The 21,543-nt window shown below is 37.0% G+C and overlaps 1 protein-coding gene and 1 pseudogene across 2 annotated transcripts; one reads left to right on the top strand and one right to left on the bottom strand.

Moving 5' to 3' along the window:
- Positions 1 to 1,764: 1,764 nt before the first annotated feature.
- LOC140833888 (pyruvate, phosphate dikinase, chloroplastic-like) lies at positions 1,765 to 8,629 on the top strand. 2 transcript variants are annotated; one of them, XM_073198374.1, is made up of 21 exons: positions 1,765 to 1,931; positions 2,334 to 2,614; positions 3,488 to 3,544; positions 3,892 to 4,125; positions 4,361 to 4,498; positions 4,576 to 4,738; positions 4,858 to 5,093; positions 5,164 to 5,292; positions 5,379 to 5,558; positions 5,636 to 5,773; positions 5,906 to 6,070; positions 6,146 to 6,307; positions 6,419 to 6,508; positions 6,625 to 6,763; positions 6,908 to 7,085; positions 7,185 to 7,314; positions 7,461 to 7,589; positions 7,660 to 7,797; positions 8,007 to 8,084; positions 8,170 to 8,261; positions 8,394 to 8,629. In XM_073198374.1, exons 2-21 carry the CDS (start codon positions 2,375 to 2,377, stop codon positions 8,434 to 8,436), a joined length of 2,859 nt encoding a protein of 952 aa, XP_073054475.1. In that variant the 5' UTR covers positions 1,765 to 1,931; positions 2,334 to 2,374; the 3' UTR covers positions 8,437 to 8,629. The 2 variants fall into 2 exon arrangements, with proteins under 2 accessions (XP_073054475.1, XP_073054476.1); XM_073198375.1 differs by lacking the exon at positions 1,765 to 1,931 and adding an exon at positions 2,021 to 2,147.
- A 514-nt stretch (positions 8,630 to 9,143) lies between these two features.
- LOC140835389 (phosphomethylpyrimidine synthase, chloroplastic-like) lies at positions 9,144 to 13,588 on the bottom strand (annotated as a pseudogene).
- Between the last annotated feature and the right edge of the window lie 7,955 nt (positions 13,589 to 21,543).

Genomic DNA, 21,543 nt, shown 5'->3' with positions numbered 1-21,543 from the left:
CAAAAACTAGCCGTTTTGTTATCGTTTATGACCGTTGGTGTACAAAAAAATAAATGTATGTATTTGTATAATTTTATGGAAATAGTATGGTGTATATAATATTAGTCATGTTTAAATAATTATGTAGATCATATCATATTATTATAATGAGGTGTCATTAATTATTTTGTTTAAAAATATTATAGGCTTTTATACTTGTCGTATCTTTACCGGGAGTGTAGGATGTCGTCTTAACATCCTATCAGGATTTATAACAAGTTTTTGAAAAATTTATTTTTATTATTTCTAATCTTTATTATATAATAACATTATATTATATATTAAATATATACACGAAAAATAAATAACAGTAAAATAAATATTATTACTTTTGTTACCTTTTTCTTCTGTTCCGGAGCTTGGAAAAATATAGAGGACGTTTAGAGCTCTGTGCTGATAACGTGTTGTGAAAAAATAAAAATTTATGGTAAAAAGTAAAAATCTCAAACTTTCAAAATTTACCAAACTACACACTTGTGAATTTCTTCACAAATATTGAGGCTATTTATAAAATTTATTTACAAATAATCCAAAAATAAATTTATCATTACCTACATCATCACATACTAATTTTCAATATTTACAACTCATATTTTCAACATTTAAATATTCAATACACACATTTTAAATATTATTTTTCAACCATAATACATTTTTCACTAAAAATATTAAATAAAACGGAAATATTGCAACGAGAGTAGATAAGATAGACAGGAGCGGGCTTACTCTCCTCTCTTCTTATGTGTCTTAAACTAAGCCACGTGTCGAGCATTTCTTGGTATAGGGTATATTCTCTGACCAATAAATGGGCCCCACTTTAGTACTTTTTTTTTTTTAAAAAAAACCATTATTTATAATATTGTCATCAATCCATTTATGTGCATCACTCAAAACTAATGGTCCGATCAATACTTGATAGATGAGGATTCAATATAATCACACAGTTTTTTTGTTGTTAGTTTTTGAGCTTTATCTCATTTTTAACCCACGTCATTTGAATCCGATCCGATGGATTTGAATCCGATCAGGCTATGTAACGAGCGGCATAATTTTTATGTATTAAATTAATTGTTTAGATCGTAAAATTTTGAAGATCACTTATGATACAACATAGTAATAACTATATTCATTCTAATTATATAAAATTATTTGTTTTATCCCATAATTTAAGGATATTATTTGAAAAACAGACTTTGCTAAAACAATTTTAAAATTTATCCATTTTTTATTCATTCAATAAATGGTAGCATTAATAGAAGTAAGTATTTTGAACACTCCATGTATTTTAGTGGATGTAGTAATAAATTATATAAAAAAAAGTATGTTTTTTGTTATACGATCTCATGAATTTTTATCAGTGAGATATGTCAATCATACTGATATTCACAATAAAAAGTAATAATTTTTCATGGATGATCCAGATAAGAGATATGTCTCACAGAATACGACCTATAAAACAGTCTCACACAAATTTTTACTATAAAAAAATGTCGAATCCAAAACCTAAACACTTTTCCATGCCAATATCACCCTGTTTTTTGTCATCACACAAAAATTTGAAATCTTGAACATTATCCGACTCCTTGTAATGCGTGTCCCACAGTGCGGGAAAACAGACAATGCCCAATTAATGGATCTCAAACAATTGCGAATGTATCTTATCTTTATTACATAAATAAAATAGGAAAAATTTTACTCCTTAATTTCTTGGATGTGGGTTATATATCCAGACAAACCATTTCAAGAAATGACTATTAGCTTCATAATAAACCACACAATATACTCGATCAGCCGAAGCACCAACCGCCATTTTTTCGGGCTTCGGAAGACCTCTGAGCTTTCTGTACACTTGTGGTCTTTTGATTCCCTTCCGTTAATTTAATCAAAATAAGGTGATTTGCTGCAACAACTTGATCCTTTTTCTTCACAAGCTCGAAGTTTTTCTTTGAACAAAAATTGCTAGACCTTTCTTGAATGGACGTAGTATATATATGAGTGTTACCACTGAAATTACTCACGCAGTGCACACACAAGAGCGTGGAATATTATCCAAGGATCAGAACTTCTTGCTTGCTAACTTATTTTGTTCACGACCCATTTGGGATTATGTTAGTTTCTTTCCATTTTTTTCGGTTATTCAAATATATGAAACGATATAAAGATCTCAAACTGATTACATGCAGTGCTAGCTAATCCAGTTGTTGACTCCCTTTTCCTTTCTTGACATAAAGTTTAATCCGATGATGCTCTGGAGAAAGAAGTATTTAATTTGAATGTGTGTTGCTGTTTTGCAGGGAGATATAAAGATCAAGAAATATCAATTCACTGTGAAAAAATGCTGATCAGGTGCACTGCGAATGATGTGCATACAAGAATAACATTGAAGGAGAAATACGCGGATCAAATTGATCTTCTCAGGGTGCATCCATGTCGTGCTCGAGTTAGCCGGAGATCGAGCCCAGATCGAGCCACCTGGTCCCATGGTTCAAGAATCAAGCTAACAAAACCTGAGCCGAGGAAAAGGGCACAAGCCGTACTTAGTCCTGTATCAGACCCCACTCCAGCCACCACAAAGGTTAGATTTTTACGAGAGTTTCAAGGGATCAGGAAAAAAAATAATTAGTGTAGCTTAAATTTTGGTAAGTTAATAGATTTTTTAGTACTAAAATTTCATACGACAGTTGGAGGGAATAGCCGAAAAAGTCCCTGTATTACATGAAAATTTCCAATACTTCTGTGTGAAAAATCAAACGGTAAATTATTAGTTTTTTTTTTTGTTTTTTGTTTCGTTAATTTGTTTTATGTTAAAAGCTGCGACAAACCAAAGTGTTCTCTTCAAATTTTCTGTGAAAATATGAATTTTTCTTATAAGGTGAATAAAACATGACTGAATTTCACTTTCATCCTGAGCTGAATTAGAAGCATTTGATTATAAAAAATTTTTGTGACTGCACTGAAACCTTAAAACGGGCATAATAAATGTGTTTGTGCTGCAGTTGTCCTGTAGCGGCTTGAACTATCCATGTGGCAGTAGAAATAACACGTGTATCTGTGGTGTTAAATCTTTTTCTTGGCTCTCACCATTTCCCACTTGACACTATAAACGCTGAGCCTCTCTGCTATCACAATTTGAAATTTTCATTTACTGGATTTATGTGTTTTTCTCCGTAAGTGATAAGTGACACCATGAAGGTAGTTCATTTGTAAACTGCTGTTATTCTTCTTATTCTTTTGTTAAAAATTCAGGGTAAGCCATTTATATGTTGTAACTGCAAAAATGAAAAGTATGCATCCATTGTGAATTCATTATGTTATGCTCTTAATATAAAAATCGTGCTTGGATTTTGGCTAATGTTTGATTTTATTTCTGATATTTGCCTTAGATTTTCGTCTGCTCCTGTGCTCCATGTGTACTTGTTGATAAATTTTTGTTGTTTTGTTTGCGAAGAGAGTATACACATTTGGCAAGGGAAGGAGTGAGGGGAACAAGGGTATGAAGTCCTTGGTAAGTCGGTAAATCTTGGAATAAGAGTTTATTTTTTCCTGTTGTTATTACGCTTTAAGACCCTTCCTTTTTGAATATGCTGTGCTGCAATCGTATTCATAACTGATGGGCTACTTAAAACTTGAAATATGTGGCTAGATATTAAGCGTAGCATAAAAAGATGAAGGATTTCGTATCATTTTGCTTTGAAGAAAAATTCCAAATATTGTGTTTGTCACTTAATATTGTGTACCTTCATGTTCTTAGATGGAAATGGTGCATGCCAGATAAGTACTAGGATCAAATTATGCAGCATATTAGAATGTGATTCATTTGCCGAAATAAACCCGATTCATAATCTGTACTAGTTAGGAGGAAAAGGTGCAAATCTTGCTGAAATGGCGAGCATTGGTCTATCAGTTCCACCCGGATTCACCATTTCTACGGAGGCGTGTCAAGAATATCAGCAAATGGGCAAGAAGCTGCCACAAGGATTATGGGACGAGATATTAGAAGGTTTAAAAATTGTGGAGGAGGATATGGAAGCTTCACTCGGTGACCCCTCGAAGCCTCTCCTCCTTTCGGTTAGATCTGGTGCAGCGGTGAGTTTTGTTCTTTCATAAACATTTTAATGTGGATCAAAGTTTTTAGCTTACTGTCATCTTAATATGAAGTTTGATATTCAAATGCTTCTGGTTTAATGTAATATAATCATCGAATTCAATTATAGAAATTTTGATAGAAAAGGACTATCTTAAATACATCCAAGAGATCAAAAGTAGTGTTTCGACTGCTGATAGGTTTTAATGAATCACCGAATCCATTTTTTTAAATTAGATTTCTATGCCTGGCATGATGGACACGGTTCTAAATCTCGGGCTCAATGATGAAGTAGTTGCTGGTTTGGGGGCGAAAAGTGGAGAGCGGTTTGCATATGACTCATATAGACGGTTTCTTGATATGTTCGGAAATGTTGTAAGTTTTTTTCTCTCCCCGTTTGAAGACATTTCCTGTGCAAGTTCAAAATTTATAAATGTTAAGGTTTTTTGAAGGTAATGGACATTCCACATTCATTGTTCGAAGAAAAACTAGAAAAGATGAAAAGTAAAAAAGGCATAAAGCTTGATACTGATCTAACAGCCTCTGATTTAAAAGAGCTGGTGGAAGAATATAAAAGTGTCTATCTTGAAGCTAAGGGTGAAAAGTTCCCTTCCGGTATGCTTTCCCATTTCTTCAAGAACTTATAGTTTATTAAAAAGAATCAAAACTTGTACTATTTTTGTTCCAATCATTTTCAAGAACTTAAGCTGTGTTTTTCGTTCTATTCGTATCAGATCCAGAAAAGCAACTGGAGTTGGCTATAAAAGCAGTTTTTAATTCATGGGACAGTCCAAGGGCGATAAAATACCGAAGCATTAACCAAATAACTGGTCTGAAAGGAACCGCTGTTAATATTCAATGTATGGTATTTGGAAACATGGGAAACACTTCAGGAACAGGTGTTCTCTTTACAAGAAATCCGAGTACTGGTGAAAACAAGCTCTATGGGGAGTTTCTGATTAATGCTCAGGTCTTGATCACGTGTAGTCATTTCTATTTATGTCGAGAATATACACTTTGATGGATTTTTTGCTTTATAGGGAGAAGATGTTGTTGCTGGAATTAGAACCCCAGAGGACTTGGATACCATGAAGAATTGTATGCCTGAAGCTTATAAAGAGCTAGTGGAAAACTGTGAAATACTAGAGGGACATTACAAAGATATGATGGTACTGATGAGTTATGTATTGTATGAATTTTCGAATTAAATATGTTTTAAGTTTGGTGCAGATAAGGATGTTGTTGTATGCTGCAGGACATTGAATTCACTGTCCAAGAAAATAGGCTATGGATGTTACAATGTAGATCTGGTAAGCGTACAGGTAAAGGTGCTGTAAAGATTGCAGTAGACATGGTAAATGAAGGGCTCGTTGGTTCTCGTACGGCAATAAAAATGGTAGAACCTCAGCATCTTGATCAACTTCTTCATCCGCAGGTACAAGAGTGCGTATATAAATATTCTCTGTTTTATAGAACTTCGCGCTCTCATTAACATTAGCTATTTTTGTTTAGTTTGAGGATCCGTCTGCTTACAAGAATTTTGTTATAGCCAAAGGGTTGCCTGCATCTCCCGGTGCGGCAGTTGGACAGGTCGTTTTTAGTGCTGAAGATGCTGAAGAATGGCATGCTCAAGGGAAGAGTTGCATCTTGGTACGATCTTACATCCTGTCATCCCTAGCATTTGATATCCCATGCATCACGATAATTTCTTCCTAAATGTTGCATTCCTTAATCTTGTTTTGATCGTAAAAGTTATATGTTCTCAATGTTACTTGGTTTAAGGTGAGAACTGAAACAAGTCCAGAGGATGTTGGAGGTATGCATGCAGCTGCTGGGATTTTGACTGCTAGAGGTGGCATGACATCTCATGCAGCAGTTGTTGCTCGTGGATGGGGGAAATGTTGTGTTTCTGGTTGTTCTGATATACGTGTTAACGACTCCGAGAAGGTTGAGTATTAAATTAAGTAAACAATATCGACAAAGTTTAAGAATTTGTATGTAAATCTCTCATAAAAAATGCAGGTATTTATGGTCGGAGACAAAGTTATTCATGAAGGAGAATGGATCTCTCTTAATGGGTCAACTGGTGAAGTAATCTTGGGTAAACAGCCGCTCTCCCCTCCTGCTCTGACTGGGGATTTGGAAATTTTCATGTCATGGGCAGATGAGATCAGGCGGATCAAGGTGCTTCAAAGATTCTTGAAATAGAACGAGCACTATTTTCTGTATCAAAATCTTGAAATTTCGCAAGTGTTATTACTAATCTTAGGGTGGTGGTGGTGATTTAAACATCAGGTTATGGCGAATGCTGATACGCCTGAAGACGCTTTGACAGCTCGGAGTAATGGAGCACAAGGGATCGGATTGTGCAGGACAGAACACATGGTAAGTATTTCTCAGCTTCAAAACCTGTGCATCTATTGTTTCTTATAACATTATATGTTGTCTATCTAATCATAAATAACGTGTTTCATGATGTCGTTCACGCTTTATTGTCTCAGTTCTTTGCTTCAGACGAGAGGATCAAGGCAGTGAGAAAGATGATAATGGCAGTAACACTTGAACAGAGGAAGCAAGCCTTAGACTTGCTGTTGCCTTATCAACGAGCTGATTTCGAAGGAATTTTTCGAGCAATGGATGGTAAATCGTTTTTGTTAGAACCAATAGTTTGTATCTTATGATGTCACTGTGCGTATATGTATTAAAGTTTACACTTGGATAATGAAATGGAAATTGTATAAACCATTAAATAAAAAGCTGGCCCTTTTTTCCAACATTTCTCAGGTCTGCCTGTGACAATCAGACTATTAGATCCTCCACTACATGAATTTTTACCAGAGGGAGACATTGAACAGATTGTTGAGGAACTAACCATCGATACCGGTATGAGCGAAGACGAAGTTTATTCAAGGATTGAAAAATTATCAGAAGTAAATCCCATGCTTGGATTTCGGGGATGCAGGTATTTTACCTTTTCCTCATCCTGTCTGTTGAGTGCTATTATCACGTTCAAATATCCCTCATCTCTATATTTCTGTATGGAATGAATCAAAATTTTCAGGCTAGGGATATCGTACCCTGAGCTATCCGAAATGCAGGTTCGTGCAATATTTCAGGCTGCCATTTCCATGACCAACCAAGGTGTTACAGTCCTTCCAGAAATAATGGTTCCTCTAATTGGAACACCTCAGGCATGTCATAAACACTGTTTTCATCACATTCTTGATCCTTGGGAACGCTACATAAAAATTCACTGTTCAACAAATATGCGGTGTACCCAATGGAGCTGAGAGGGGAATATAACCACATCTAAAATCCAGTTATTTATGTTTGGCAGGAATTGAGTCATCAAGTGAGTTTGGTTCGTGGAGTTGCAAATAAAGTCTTTTCCGAGATGGGTGCCTCGGTGAGCTATAAAGTTGGCACCATGATAGAAATTCCTCGAGCTGCTTTAGTCGCGGATGAGGTACAGAACTTACATTTGTGTGCTAATGGAATTATCTGAACAGTTAACGTTTCTTGATTTGTATGTGAAGATTGCAAAAGAAGCAGAGTTCTTCTCCTTCGGGACAAATGACCTTACACAGATGACATTTGGGTATAGCAGAGACGATGTGGGCAAATTTCTTCCTATTTACTTGTCAAAGGGTATTCTACAAAACGACCCGTTTGAGGTTTGTCACTTACCGTGGCTCTGTCCATCTTTTTTGGGGGAAAAAAACTAGATTGAGGCATGACTGAAAGATGCAGGGGTTTGGTCATATATGCACTGTTCCAATGAAGGTCTAATACCAGAGGATTCGAAGGAGTCGAGCCTGAACTTTGAAATATTTTTGGAGATTGTATCATATCAAAATTTGATGATTTTATTTCTTGGCAATAGGTACTTGATCAGAAAGGCGTTGGCCAGCTGATCAAGATAGCAACTGAACGTGGGCGTGCAGCTCGACCGAGCCTAAAAGTACGCTTTTCTCGAATCAATTTGCATGGCTAATACCATTATCTAAGTTTTTAGACTCAAATCAAATGACACGGTAAAATGGCAGGTGGGAATATGCGGAGAGCATGGTGGGGAGCCTTCTTCTGTTGCCTTTTTCGTAGAAGCTGGACTTGATTATGTTTCATGCTCTCCTTTCAGGTATCATCCAACTACCTGCCTCTATTAGTCTATTTACATCTCAAGACGAAATCTAAGTCAATTTCTTTTTTAAAAAAGTAGTGCATATGGATTCGATATATTAAAGCTGATTTCTTGTGTAATTTTTTTCAGAGTGCCTATTGCAAGGCTAGCTGCAGCACAAGTTGCAGTGTGAAATGTGAAGTCAACTTCAGGAGGGATATATTGACATGTACTCGAATGAAGTCGTAAATAAATAAAATGTACAAATGTTGGAATTTTTTTTTCTATACAGGTATAAGTATTAAGATCCTCAATATTCACACGAGGATTAAAATTAATGTAAATATAAAATTTCTATTGGAAAAAAAAAAACAAGGGATTGATTATGGTGGACTGGTCTCAGTAAAATGTTGACCACTAGAGCATGATAAAGTTAATTTTATAATAATTAATAGAGCGACAACAACAATAATTTTTTAATATTTTATTATTATAATAATAATAATAATAATAATAATAATACAATGTGGTTATTATTTTGAATTTTTAATTAAAAAATAGTCCCAGAGTTTATCATGAAGTCTTGCTTAGTTCAGTAACTTCCATTTGTATGGCATATTAATCGACATATCAGAAAGATCGAGACATGATCAGGAAATATGAAACTTGCCAGAAATGTGGCAAATATTTCCTGGCATAAACCAGAAGCTGCAAAAGAATTGAATCCATGTCCTGAACAAAAGGATGAACCTCCAGCCCTGCGCAAGCACAAGAAAAATATGCACACTCCCAACGCAGGCATTATCCTGTTCAGGTTCGAAGGAACTTTCTCAGCCTGAACTGTCAGTTTCCTGGCCAAATGGCCAGTGCTGAGCAGATAGACACCCCTGGTGCGTTTTTTCATCCGAACTCAAATCTTGCCTTGCTAAGTGTGTCATCCCAATTTTGAGCGTGGGGGTGTCCTTTTGCTAAATCAGCTGCATGTGTGGCTATTTTATACGCGATAACCCCGGCCTTCGCATCATCTCGATTAGGTAAACCAAGATGCTCTTTAGGAGTCACATAACAGAGAAGTGCTGTGCCAAGAGCTCCAATATTGGCTGCACCAATGGCTGAGGTTATGTGATCATATCCAGGAGCAATATCAGCGGTCAGAGGTCCATGAGTGTAGAATGATGCTTCATTGCACCATTCCAGCTGCTTTTGCATATTCTCAGGAATCTTATGCATTGGAATATGTCCAGGGCCTTCATTCATGACCTGTATGCATGACGGATCATCTTGGATGAAAAAAACATCTTAAACGAGTACTTTATGATGATGATTCGTTTGATCAATAAAACTATGATTATAAGACCCAGTATGAAACTATAAAATAAAGTTCGACGATAAAATAAAATCATAGCTTGGGTATTACTGAAGCGTCATGTGACCTTTCAGGGTACACACAATAAAAAAAAAAAAAAAATTGTTACCTGTACATCCTTTTCCCAAGCCCTTTGAGTTAATTCGCCCTGAGTTAAGAGTTCGGCAAACGGAGCAGTATCGTTAGCATCATAAATTGATCCAGGTCTCAATCCATCACCGATTGACAATGATATATCATACTTATTACAAATGTCTAGAATCTCATCCCAATGCTCATACGCAAATTTCTCTTTGTGATAGGTTAGGCACCATTTTGCATGAATGGACCACCCTCCGCGAGAAACAATTCCGGTCATCCTCCAGCCGTTAGGGGGATGTACCGAAGTAAAACTCCAGCATGAATCGTAAAGTAATCAACACCTTGTTCGGCTAGCGTGTCCCTGAAAATTTTCCAGCTAAGATTCTAAGCGATCCTGCTAACCTTTTCCAGAGCTTGATAGATGAGAACAGTTCCAACCGGTAGCGTAAGATCCCTTCACGAGTTTCATGGAACTTAGAACAGCAGAGTTTCCAATATTATAGCCATTTACTTTCACCAAGAAATTGCGCCCAACTATCACCGGCTTCAACTCTAAGTGCTTCTTGTTTGAGTGAATGATTGCACGGCCACGAGCAACCTCTGATCTCACATATTCTGGGTTGAGCTTTTCATGAGCGGCACAGTATGCCATGTACTCGGTAATGATACCTTGCTTGGCATAGTACATCTGAGTAAACCTTGGTCCTCCCAATTTCTCTCTTCTGTCGATCCATTCCTTCCTCAATTTTGGGAGTTTTGTTCAAGAAACCGTTTCCATATATTTTTAGCATCTGAACTGAAAGACATAAAAATGACCAGGATATTCACAAAAAACTTTATATGAAATTTGATATCCTTTCTATGTAAGATACTGACCTGTCCATTCACATCAATCCCACGGAAGGAGCTGTTCAGAAATTTCAGGGAAGTCAAATTATTTACGTTGTTGCACAAAACTGATGCCAGACTAGTTTGCATCGATGCCATCTCTGGTTTAGTAACAAAAAAAAAACAACAACATAACAAGATTGCCTTTTATTAAACCGATATATTGAAGATATTTAAATAACAATTAGGATAAGAAGTATAATTGATGCCAAATTGAAAATACAGATTACGATAAAGATTAGTGATAGACACCCTTCTATCCATAAAAATTCATACCATTCTTAGGCATGATAAAAAATTGCAACTGTTGCGACAAGTGTCTAAGGATGCATTCTACAAATATAAATACGAAATATACTCCGATAAGATCTCAAATCCATTTTGACATGTTCCTGAATAAATCCCTTTTACCATGCCAAATCACAACCATTATTTTTAAGGTAAAAATGGTGCACGTATCTAAATCTTCTTCCTTTTCAATCTTCATGCAAAAACCTTGAGCCCGATGACAAGGAATACGTGGAATGTGACAGATAAGTATTGATCAATCCACTATCATCCAAGACTCACAAAGGAATCAATCTAATGCTTAAAGAACGAGCACTAGAATTTCAAACCCATCAAATATCACATCCAAAATCTTAGGAAAAGTGATCAAATAAAGAAATGTTATCTTCATAAACAAAAAACAATCAGCATGTGAGGGGCCATGCTCGTATTTAATATTTAATTACCACACAATAACGATTAAATGGTGTAAACAGCGAAAACGAGTTTAAAACGTTCATTTGGGATAAATGCTCGAAAATAACATCAAGTTCACAATCAACCAAACAAATATCCTACAGTCGCACTGGTCAGGACTAGACACAACGTACCACAAAAAAAAATCCAAACAACATTAAAAACATCACAATACAGCTACACATGGCATCTCCCTGGCAAATGTATCAAACCAGTATAATATATAGATATCTGGGAACTCTGACATAAACCAACTGACTACTGGGTACCACTCAATGACGCTCCACCAGACGCGTCAATCCCCCTGAAATGACCTATTATGGCATCAAAAACAACCACAACATAAAAAGAAAACAGGGTTCTGACCCCAGTACGACAAACCAGTAAAATCACGACGTATATAAAAGACATGTAATAATACCAAGTAAATGCAATGACATGCGATGCGTGAATGATAACAATGGAATAACGGATAACAAATGGAGACCAAACGAATAACATCATCAACTAACAGTGGCCACTGTGCTAGAAATGCAGCATCAAATTGCCGCTCGTCCATGCATGTAGCATCGGGAATGCGAGTAGCTAAGTCGCTCGTCCCTAGCTGTCATATGGGAATGTGGCTATTCTTAACCCACTCATCCCTCTTATGACTCAATATATCTTATCAGAATCATCATAAATCGCCGTCAAAGGAGTCAATGCTCAATATGTTATGCTAACACAATTAATGCATGAATGCAACAGAATAAATATTCAAGGAACATAATAGCAAACAACATTCACCGAATATTCTTACACGCCAATATATGCGTCATAATGATATAGGTTTGAGCGTACCTCAATTATAACTTACAATACCACAATAATTTCTTAAGAACTTCCTGATGAAACTCGTCCAACGATAAAACATACAATATAAATTCACTATCTATATCAATATAATGCATTCCAATTGACTAAAATAATTTAAATCGAAGCGGTTAAAATTCGAATTCCGGACAGCCTATATAACCCTTTCAAAATCTGAAAGTCAAGCTTAATACCTCAAGAATCAAAGCTAAAATGCACAACGTTGATCTTGCGAAGGTGGCTCGCCAAAAAATTCAATGGAAACACTGTTCACGTCAGAAAAACAAGCTGGAAAATTAGGGGAAAAGCTTAATACTTCACTTTTACAAAGTAATCCACCAAGAACAACCAATAATCGAAGCCGAAACCTTACCTAAAACCGGATCAAAGCTCACGGAACAGTTGCTGGAAACAAGGCCGATCTAGCTCCATAACTTCCGATTCAAGGCAGGAAAGACTCTAATAAACTGGAGGAATAAGATTTCTAAGCTGCTGCACTAAAAATTCTGTTGTTGGCGGCGCGACGACACTGAAGCAGAAAGATCGAGAGAAGCGACGGGTTTCTGGAATGGAAGAGAAGTGATTTTGTTTTCTCTGTTATACGCTGTACAAAATGGGTTGGATTCATTTAAATTAAATTTGGGAATGGGTTGGGCCTAACTTATTGGGCCTCACATTCTCCCCCACTAATAAGAGATTGCGTCCTCGAAATCTAACAAATACAACACTGATACCCACAACATTACGACTGATAACACATAGGAAATTCAGAATACATCGCGTAATTCATTACATTCCCAAACAAATGAGGCCATTCTTGTCGCATCTTTGCCTCTAATTCCCATGTAGATTCTTCTCTTCCATGCCTACTCCACTATACCAAAACCAATGGAATCGTCTTGCTCCTGAGTTGTTTTTCCTTACGGTCCAAAATTTGCACTGGATGTTCAACATAGCTAAGAGAACTGTCCAACTCTACATCCTCAACATTCAAGATATGAGACGGATATGGCTCATACTTCCACAACATAGATACATGGAACACATTATGTATTAAACACAAACTCGGCGGAAAATCTAAATGATAAGCTAACGTGCCAATCCTATCAACAATCACATAAGGACCAATGTAATGCGGAGCTAATTTCCCTTTATGTCCAAATCTCGTAGTACCCCGGAATGGTGATACTTTCAAGAAAACATAATCTCCCACTTGGAACTCTAAAGGTCTACGCCTTTTATTAGCATAACTGTCTTGACGATCCTGGGCTGCTTTCATTCTTTTCTCGATCAATTCAACTTTATCTTTCATTTCTTCAATAAATTCTGGTTTTGACATCTGTCTTTCTCCTACATCTTCCCAATATATCGGCGATCTGCACTTTCTTCCATAAAAAGCTTCAAATGGTGTCATACCGATTGTTGCCTGGAAACTATTATTGTACGAGAATTCAACCAAAGACAATGATTCTTGCTAACCACCTTTGAAATCCATCACTACTGCCCGTAACCCGTATTTTCAAGCGTTTGAATGGTTTTTTCTGACTGACCATCTGTTTGTGGGTGATAGGCAGTGCTCATAGTCAATTTTGAACCCAAAGCTGATTGCAAACTTCCTCAAAACTTCGAAGCAAACCTTGGATCAAGATCGGATACTATGGTTACTGGCACACCATGCAATCTTACTATTGTTAGAGTAGGTGCACGTCGAGCCAAGTGTTGGCCGAGTGTTCACAATGCAACTATATGTATAAACATCTTTATTTTAATAATATTTGAAATTATTTTTTTGGCACTGCTTTATCTGTATACCCATGCTAGTTGCATAGATAAAGTCCTTGAATATACAAATAGTAGAAAGAATATGAGATGCTCATATGATGAGTATCATGAAGCTCATATTTGCAATACTATATATTCTAAACAGTTCCTAGTCGATTCAGCCTCCGCTAAGAAGGATATAGACCGCTCGAGTTCGAGACTAGTATCTGCGATGTGAGTACCATGTTTCATTGGTAGGGGAAATTGTGATGTCCGAACATGCAGATAGGTGTTCCTTGTAGAGTGCACTGAACAACCCTCCATAAAGGACTTTCCAAGTGGTTCTCACTTATCGAGTGGAAACGTCCTAGTTTATGGTTGTATACTATTAGTCCTTATGACCCGGGACAACATTGAGACTCTATATGCTAGAATCGTACTTTGAATTGTTTACCTGCTCATATGGGGTCATCAGGTGGCAAGGTTGGGTACTTTGTCGAAACATATAGGATTCGATGCATTGTAGTCGGGGATTCACCGCTTACTTTCGGGTATGGATATCCTATGTGTATGTAGTTTGAAATATCTGATCAGAGTATGGTGGTAATTAAGAAAGGGGTTTGTTAGATTACACCATCGATGCAACTACGACATGACACATATTATCGATTCTTTGACAACTCTCGATAAACCAATAGTTTTCGAATCGGTCAGGATATATGAGATGAAGGGACCGTACTGTACGCTAACCATAATTGAATGGTTCTTGCAGGCAATATCATTTGATACCTAGGGAATCATGTAAGCGATGCTGCTAGGCGTTTAACATGATTGGTTGGGTACTATCAGACTTGAGTTCTGACGTTCTGATTTATTAAGGAGTTGATAAGTAAGAATTGAGCAGTTGGGGTATGCTCATATAAGGACATGTTTAGTCTCGAATCACATGGAGATGTGAACCCACGGGTAGTTGTATCAATGAACCATTGAGGACCACACAAGTATTAGCTTTCTAGATCCCGTTGAGAAGAAAAATAGTTCAATGTGTTGAATGGCTTATAAAGGAGTTTATAAGCGTAAGGAAAAATAGAAGCATGACTTCTATGAGGGAAATATAACTTTTCATTTGTGGAAGTGTTCTTAAATTAAAAAGTTGGCGAAATAAATAATGTATTTGAAAATTGTGATTTTCATAAACATTATTATGGACTAAATTAAATTAATTCAAGTTTTGAATTAATTAAATACTAGTAGACCTAGTAGAGTCCAAATAATTAAATTAATTCAAGTTTTAAATTAATTAAATACTATTAGACCTAGTAGAGTCCAAATAATTAAATTAATTCGAGTGTTGAATTAATTAAATAACATTGTGCCTTGTAGAGCCCAATTGAAAATAATTATTCAACTAGTGGGCTTGAGTAAAATCTAGTAAAGTCAAATGGTCTCAAATTGGTTTGAGATATTTAAACTAAAGTCCATGGGCTTTGTAAATGTTACAAGCCCACTTAAATTGCATGTTTGGGAGGTGAAGAGTTGGAGACTACTTTTTCATTAAAAATTTGCATGGCATGCTCATGCACCTTTATCACTTTTTCAAGCACCAAGAAAAAATCTTCTTTCTTTCCTCCCACTACCTCATGGCCGAAATTTTGAAGCCAAAAATCTCTCCAATTTTCTTCTTCAATTGTTGAGGAAAGAAAACATTTCTCAAAGAAAATCCTTTAATTTTTCTAGTACAAAATTAGAGGGGAACTAGCTTGTTGGTTGTGGGCTTTATTTTGAGCAAGGAGTGCTCATTGGAAAGCTTGTAGATTGAGTCATCCCTTCAAGAGCTTAGTTGTTTGACAACTAAGTTGGATCCAAATCAATCTTGAGAGATTGATAGGTATATTTTTTTAAAACACCCTAAGTATGACAATTTGTGTTTTTCGTATTTGCTACACACTTAGTGGGTGCTCGGTTTTCATGTTCTTCTTGAAACAAATTTTAAACTTTCGTTGCGCAACCGGTCACCGTAACCGATCCCCTTTCAACTATATGATCAATGTACATTTTTTCCATTTTTATATAAGTACAAGTACGATCATACAGAATAAAATGAGCTGATTTAGACAATCTATCGACAACCACCCAAATCGCATCACAACCATGATTTGAACGAGGTAAATGTGTCAAAAAATCCATAGCAATGTACTCCCAGTTCCACTGTGGCACTTCAAGAATATGTAACATTCCACCAGGTCTCATTCTCTCGTCTTTAACTTGTTGACACGTTAAACATTTAGCCACAAAATGAGAAATATCTTTCTCCATACCTTCCCACGAAAAATGAGCTCCCAAGGTATGATACATCTTTCGAATTCCTGGATGAGTACTGTGTCGACTACAATGTGGTTCCCGTAGTATAGCTTCTTTCAAATCTATCAAATTAAGAACCACAAGTCTACCATTAAAGCGCAGACTAACATCTGAGGCAACATTAAACTTTTCTGTCTGACCTGTTCGAGACAATTCTTTTAATCTATGGATATGCGGATCAGTCTTCTGTGCTGCTTTGATGCTGGATAAAATTTGTGGCTCAACTTGAATAGATGACACTATAAAGTAGTCTCCACTGATCTGGTAAGTCCATCCTGAAGTTCCTAAGTGCTCGTGAACTTTAGAGATAGTCAAAGATATTAGCATAACATTCTGAACTTTTCTGCTGAGAGCATTTGCAACAAGATTAATTCGACATGGTTGATAGTGAATCTCACAATCAAAGTCTTTAAGCAACTCCATCCACCGACGTTGTCTCATTTCAAGTCAGGCCGAGACAAAAGATATTTAAGACTCTTGTGATCCGAATAAATCACAAACTGCTCATCGTACAGATAATGACGCCATAACTTTAATGCAAACACAATGGAAACCAACTCTAAGTCATGGACTTGATATCGGGTCTCATGCGGCTTCAAATGACGAGAAGCATCTACAATCACTCGCCCATTTTGCATTAGAACACAACCAAGTCTATTTAGAGATGCATCTGAACAAACAACATATCCACCTGAGCCTGATGCAAAAGCCAACACTGGAGCTGTTGTCAACTTTTCTTTCAAAGTCTGAAAACTTGACTCACATTCATCAGTCCACAAAAACGTCGATATTTTTGTGTTAATTGGGTCATAGGCCTTGCTATAATAGAAAATCCTTCAATAAAACGCTTATAATATCCTGCCAATCCCAAGAAACTGCGAATATCGGAAATATTCGTCGGTGTTGGCCAATTGATTATAGTTTCCACTTTAATAGGATCCACTGATACTCCTTGGGCTGATATAACATAACCCAGAAATACTACTCTGTCCAGCCAGAATTCACATTTAGAAAATTTTGCATACAATTGCGCTGCTCTGAGAGTCTGGAGGACCAAACTTAAATGTTCTCGATGCTCCTTCTTTGTTTTTGAATAGATCACAATGTTCTCTATGAAGACAATAACAAATTTGTCTATAATTCTCGAAAAACACGATCATAAAATCCAAAAAAACCGCAGGAGCATTAGTCAATCCAAAGGCAAGATCAAAAGTTCATAATGCCCATAGCGTGTTCGAAATGCTGTCATCGGAACATCTTCCTCTCAAACTCTAAGCTGATGGTAGCCAGAACGAAGATCGATCTTTGAATACACTGATGTACCCTGCAACTGATCAAACAAGTTATCGATACACGGCAGAGGATACTTATTCTTCACAGTAGCTTTGTTCAACTGCCTGTAATCAATGCACATTCTCATCGTCCGGTATTTGTTCTTTACAAACAATATCGGAGCTCCCCAAGGTGACATACTTGGTCTAATATAGCCTTTTTCCAATAAGTCTTGTAATTGCTCTTTAAGTTCTTTCAATTTCGCTGTAGCCAAACGATATGGTGCTCTCGAAATAGGATTTGTCTCGGACACCAACTCAATGCTAAAATATATTCCCTCTAGGGTGGAAATCCAGGAATCTCATCGGGAAATACATTAGGAAATTCCTTGACAACAGGAATATCTGAAACTTCAAATCTTTTTCCATGTGTCGCATCAACTGCATAGATCATGAATCCTTCATTTCCTGTTGACAAGATTCTAAACATTTCCATTGATGACACTAATGGAGTACGTGATTGTGAATCACTACCATAAAAATTCCATTTATTCCCAAAATACGGTCTGAATTTGACAACTACATGGAAACAATCCACGGTAGCTCGATAATTTGATAGAGTATCCATTCCCAAAATACAGTCGAAATCAGACATATCTAGCTTGATCAGATTAGTTATCATAATATTATCACCGAATCTAATCACACAATTCAGAATTATCTCATGAGACATCAAACATACACCGACAGGAGTAGAGACTGACACGGTATCTATCAACGGAGTAGTAACAATCTATGCTCACCAACAAATACAACAGATACAAATGAATGAGATGCTCCTATGTCTATCAGTATACGAGCATGATGATTAAAAATAAGGCAGATACCTGTAATAACTCCACATGGTGCGTCTTGAACCTGATCCTGAATTAGAGCATGAACTCGAGCTTGCTTGTGGCCCTGGAAAACGCTGTTGTGCAGAACCTCTAGGCTGAGGATAGCTAGACTATTGAAAAGACTGAGTCAGAACAAAAGGTCTAGTTGCTTCTCCTCTAAAACCATGGCCAAATTGAGGTTGCTGAAATTGTTGTCTTACTGCATTCGGACATACTCTAGCATAATGTCCAACTTGCCCATATATATTACAAGTTCCATGAACTCCCATACACTGAGTACTGATATGCTTACAACCATAACGATCACAAAATACTCCACCTTGGTGACCCAACTAAACTTCCCCCCTGACTGTCGGAACTAGAAGAACTACTACGAGTCTGTTTCTTGAAATGTTTCCCTTTGGCCTTAAAGTTTTGCTGCTTTGGTTGCTGATAAGACTGCGAAGATTGATACGGCAGTAAAGGACGGTATAGTGGTGCATCAACTGGCATCGGCACATTGCCCCCGAAACTCTGAGGAAAGCATGGTTGAACTGACTGTGGTTCTTCCAAAAATAAACTTGCCTCCACATTTTTGGCTTTCTCTACAGCATCGGCATAATTAATAGGCGCTCTAGCTACTACTAAAGTACAAATGGTTGATTCAATCCTTGCATAAAATGAGATAGCTTGTTCCAATCACTACTAGCAACATGAGGAACATAGGCAAGAAGCGCTGAAAATTGAGAGACATATTCCACTACAGTCATGTTCCCTTGAGTCAATCTATTGAATTCAGCTTCCTTGGCCCGGAATTCGATTTTCACCGCTTCGATTTAAACATTCAAGGCACATAATAGAAAATAACATCCACCGAATATTCTTACATGCAAATATATGCATCATAATGATATGGGTTTGAGCGTATCTCAACTATAACTTACAATACCACAATAATTTCTTAAGAACTTCCTGATGAAACTCGTCCAACGATAAAACCTACAATATATATTCACTATCTATATCAATATAATGCATTCCAATTGACTAAAATAATTTAAATCGAAGCGGTTAAAATTCGAATTCCGGGCAGCCTATATAACCCTTTCAAAATTTGGAAGTCAAGCTTAATACCTCAAGAATCAAAGCTAAAATGCACAACGTTGATCTTGCGAAGGTGGCTCGCCAAAAAATTCAACGGAAACACTGTTCACGTCAGAAAAACAAGCTGGAAAAATAGGGGAAAAGCTTAATACTTCACTTTTACAAAGTAATCCGCCAAGAACAACCAATAATCGAAGCCGAAACCTTACCTAAAACCGGATCAAAGCTCACGGGAACAGTTGCTGGAAACAAGGCCGATCTAGCTCAATAACTTCCGATTCAAGGCAGGAAAGACTCTAATAAACTGGAGGAATAAGATTTCTAAGCTGCTGCACTAAAAATCCGGCCGCTGACGGCGCGACAACACTGAAGAAGAAAGATGGAGAGAAGCGACGGGATTCTAGAATGGAAGAGAAGGGATTTTGTTTTCTCTGTTATACGCTATACAAAATGGGTTGGATTCATTTAAATTAAATTTGGGAATGGGCTGGGCCTAACGTATTAGGCCTCAAACACCACCACTCTCATGCATTCAATGATCCTACGCCGCACACTCAGTAAACTTGAAATATAGTGTTACAGTTCTATCCAATTCTTTATTGATTGTTCTTTGACTTTCTTAGTGACCATGCACGTACAACACTCACACAATAGAATGTAACTGAAAAAGAATTACACGAGCATTTATGTGGTTCGGCGGAATTCGACTATGTCCACGAGAGGGCAACCAATCTTTATTGATCAACAAGTTTGGATTACAAGTACAGAGCCTTTTGATACCAAATAATGAAGGGAAGGAGATAAAATTGAGAAAGACGTAGTTTCGCTCTTTTTTAATTATTCCTCTCTTCTTTCGAGTCTCTCTGTTCCTTCTTGATTGTGTGTGTGTGAAGTCTTCTGTTGTGTTTTTCCATTTTGTGCTCCACCTTTCCCCTTTATTTAACCGCATTGACTTCCATCGGTTGTTTCCCAGGTTTTTTCCCCTTGGTAGTTAGATTCCAACCAACCCATCAATTACCCGGTAGTTATGTTGGGCCTTTTTTAGGTGCCAACTTGAGAGACACACCTTCACAATTCTCCATCTTGCCTCCAAGATTGGCTACTCTCCTTTTCCACCATTTACTATTCCCAAGGTACTGCATTGATCAAGGTCTAGCAGTGTCTGAACTTGACCATATGCAGTGGTTTGGTTAGCATGTCTGCGGGGTTGTCTTCCATTGCTATCTTTTAAAGTTTTATCTCTCTTTTGGAGATAATGTCCCTTACATAATGCAACTTGACATCAATATGCTTTGAACGTTCATGGAATACCTGGTGCTTTGATAAATGTGTGGCACTTTGATTATCATAGTTTACTACAACCTGTTCTTGATGAAATCCGAACTCTGCTATCAGACCTTTCAACCAGACAGCCTCCTTAACAGCCTCTGTGACAGCTATGAACTCTGCCTCAGCTTGTTGATAGGGATACCACCGATTGAAGTGACGCTTTCCAGCTGATGGAAGCGCCATATAGTGTAAAAACATATCCTGTTATGGATTTTCTGGTATCTAAGTTACTGGCAAAGTTTTAGTCAACATATCCTTCAAGTGGTTGTGTTGAGTTTTCCTTCTGTCTTTGGAACATCAATCCAACCTTAGAGGTTCCTCTCAAGTACCTCAATATCCACTTTAACCCTTCCCAATTACTTTCTCCATGGTCAGCCATAAACCTGGAAACTGAGCTTATTGAGTGTGCCAAGTCTGGTCGACTGCACACCATTCCACACATGATGCTTCCCACTCCATTTGCATATGGAATACACATCATTCTCATCTTTTCCTCTACACTTGATGGTGATTGTACCACAGAGAGTTTGAAGTGTTGTTCTAGAGGTGTGTTTACTGCCTTAGCTTCATGCATATTGATCATTTCAGCACTTTCTTTATGTATGATTCTTGGCATAAGAACATGTTTTTATGTTCCCTTTTCCGTGTAATTTCCATTCCTAGGATTC

This window comes from Primulina eburnea, chromosome 6, assembly GCF_022965805.1.
Source record: "Primulina eburnea isolate SZY01 chromosome 6, ASM2296580v1, whole genome shotgun sequence".
NCBI classification, from domain to species: domain Eukaryota; kingdom Viridiplantae; phylum Streptophyta; class Magnoliopsida; order Lamiales; family Gesneriaceae; genus Primulina; species Primulina eburnea.
The sequence above is the reverse complement of the archived record's forward strand: the minus strand, read 5'-3'. Positions and strand labels throughout refer to the sequence as shown.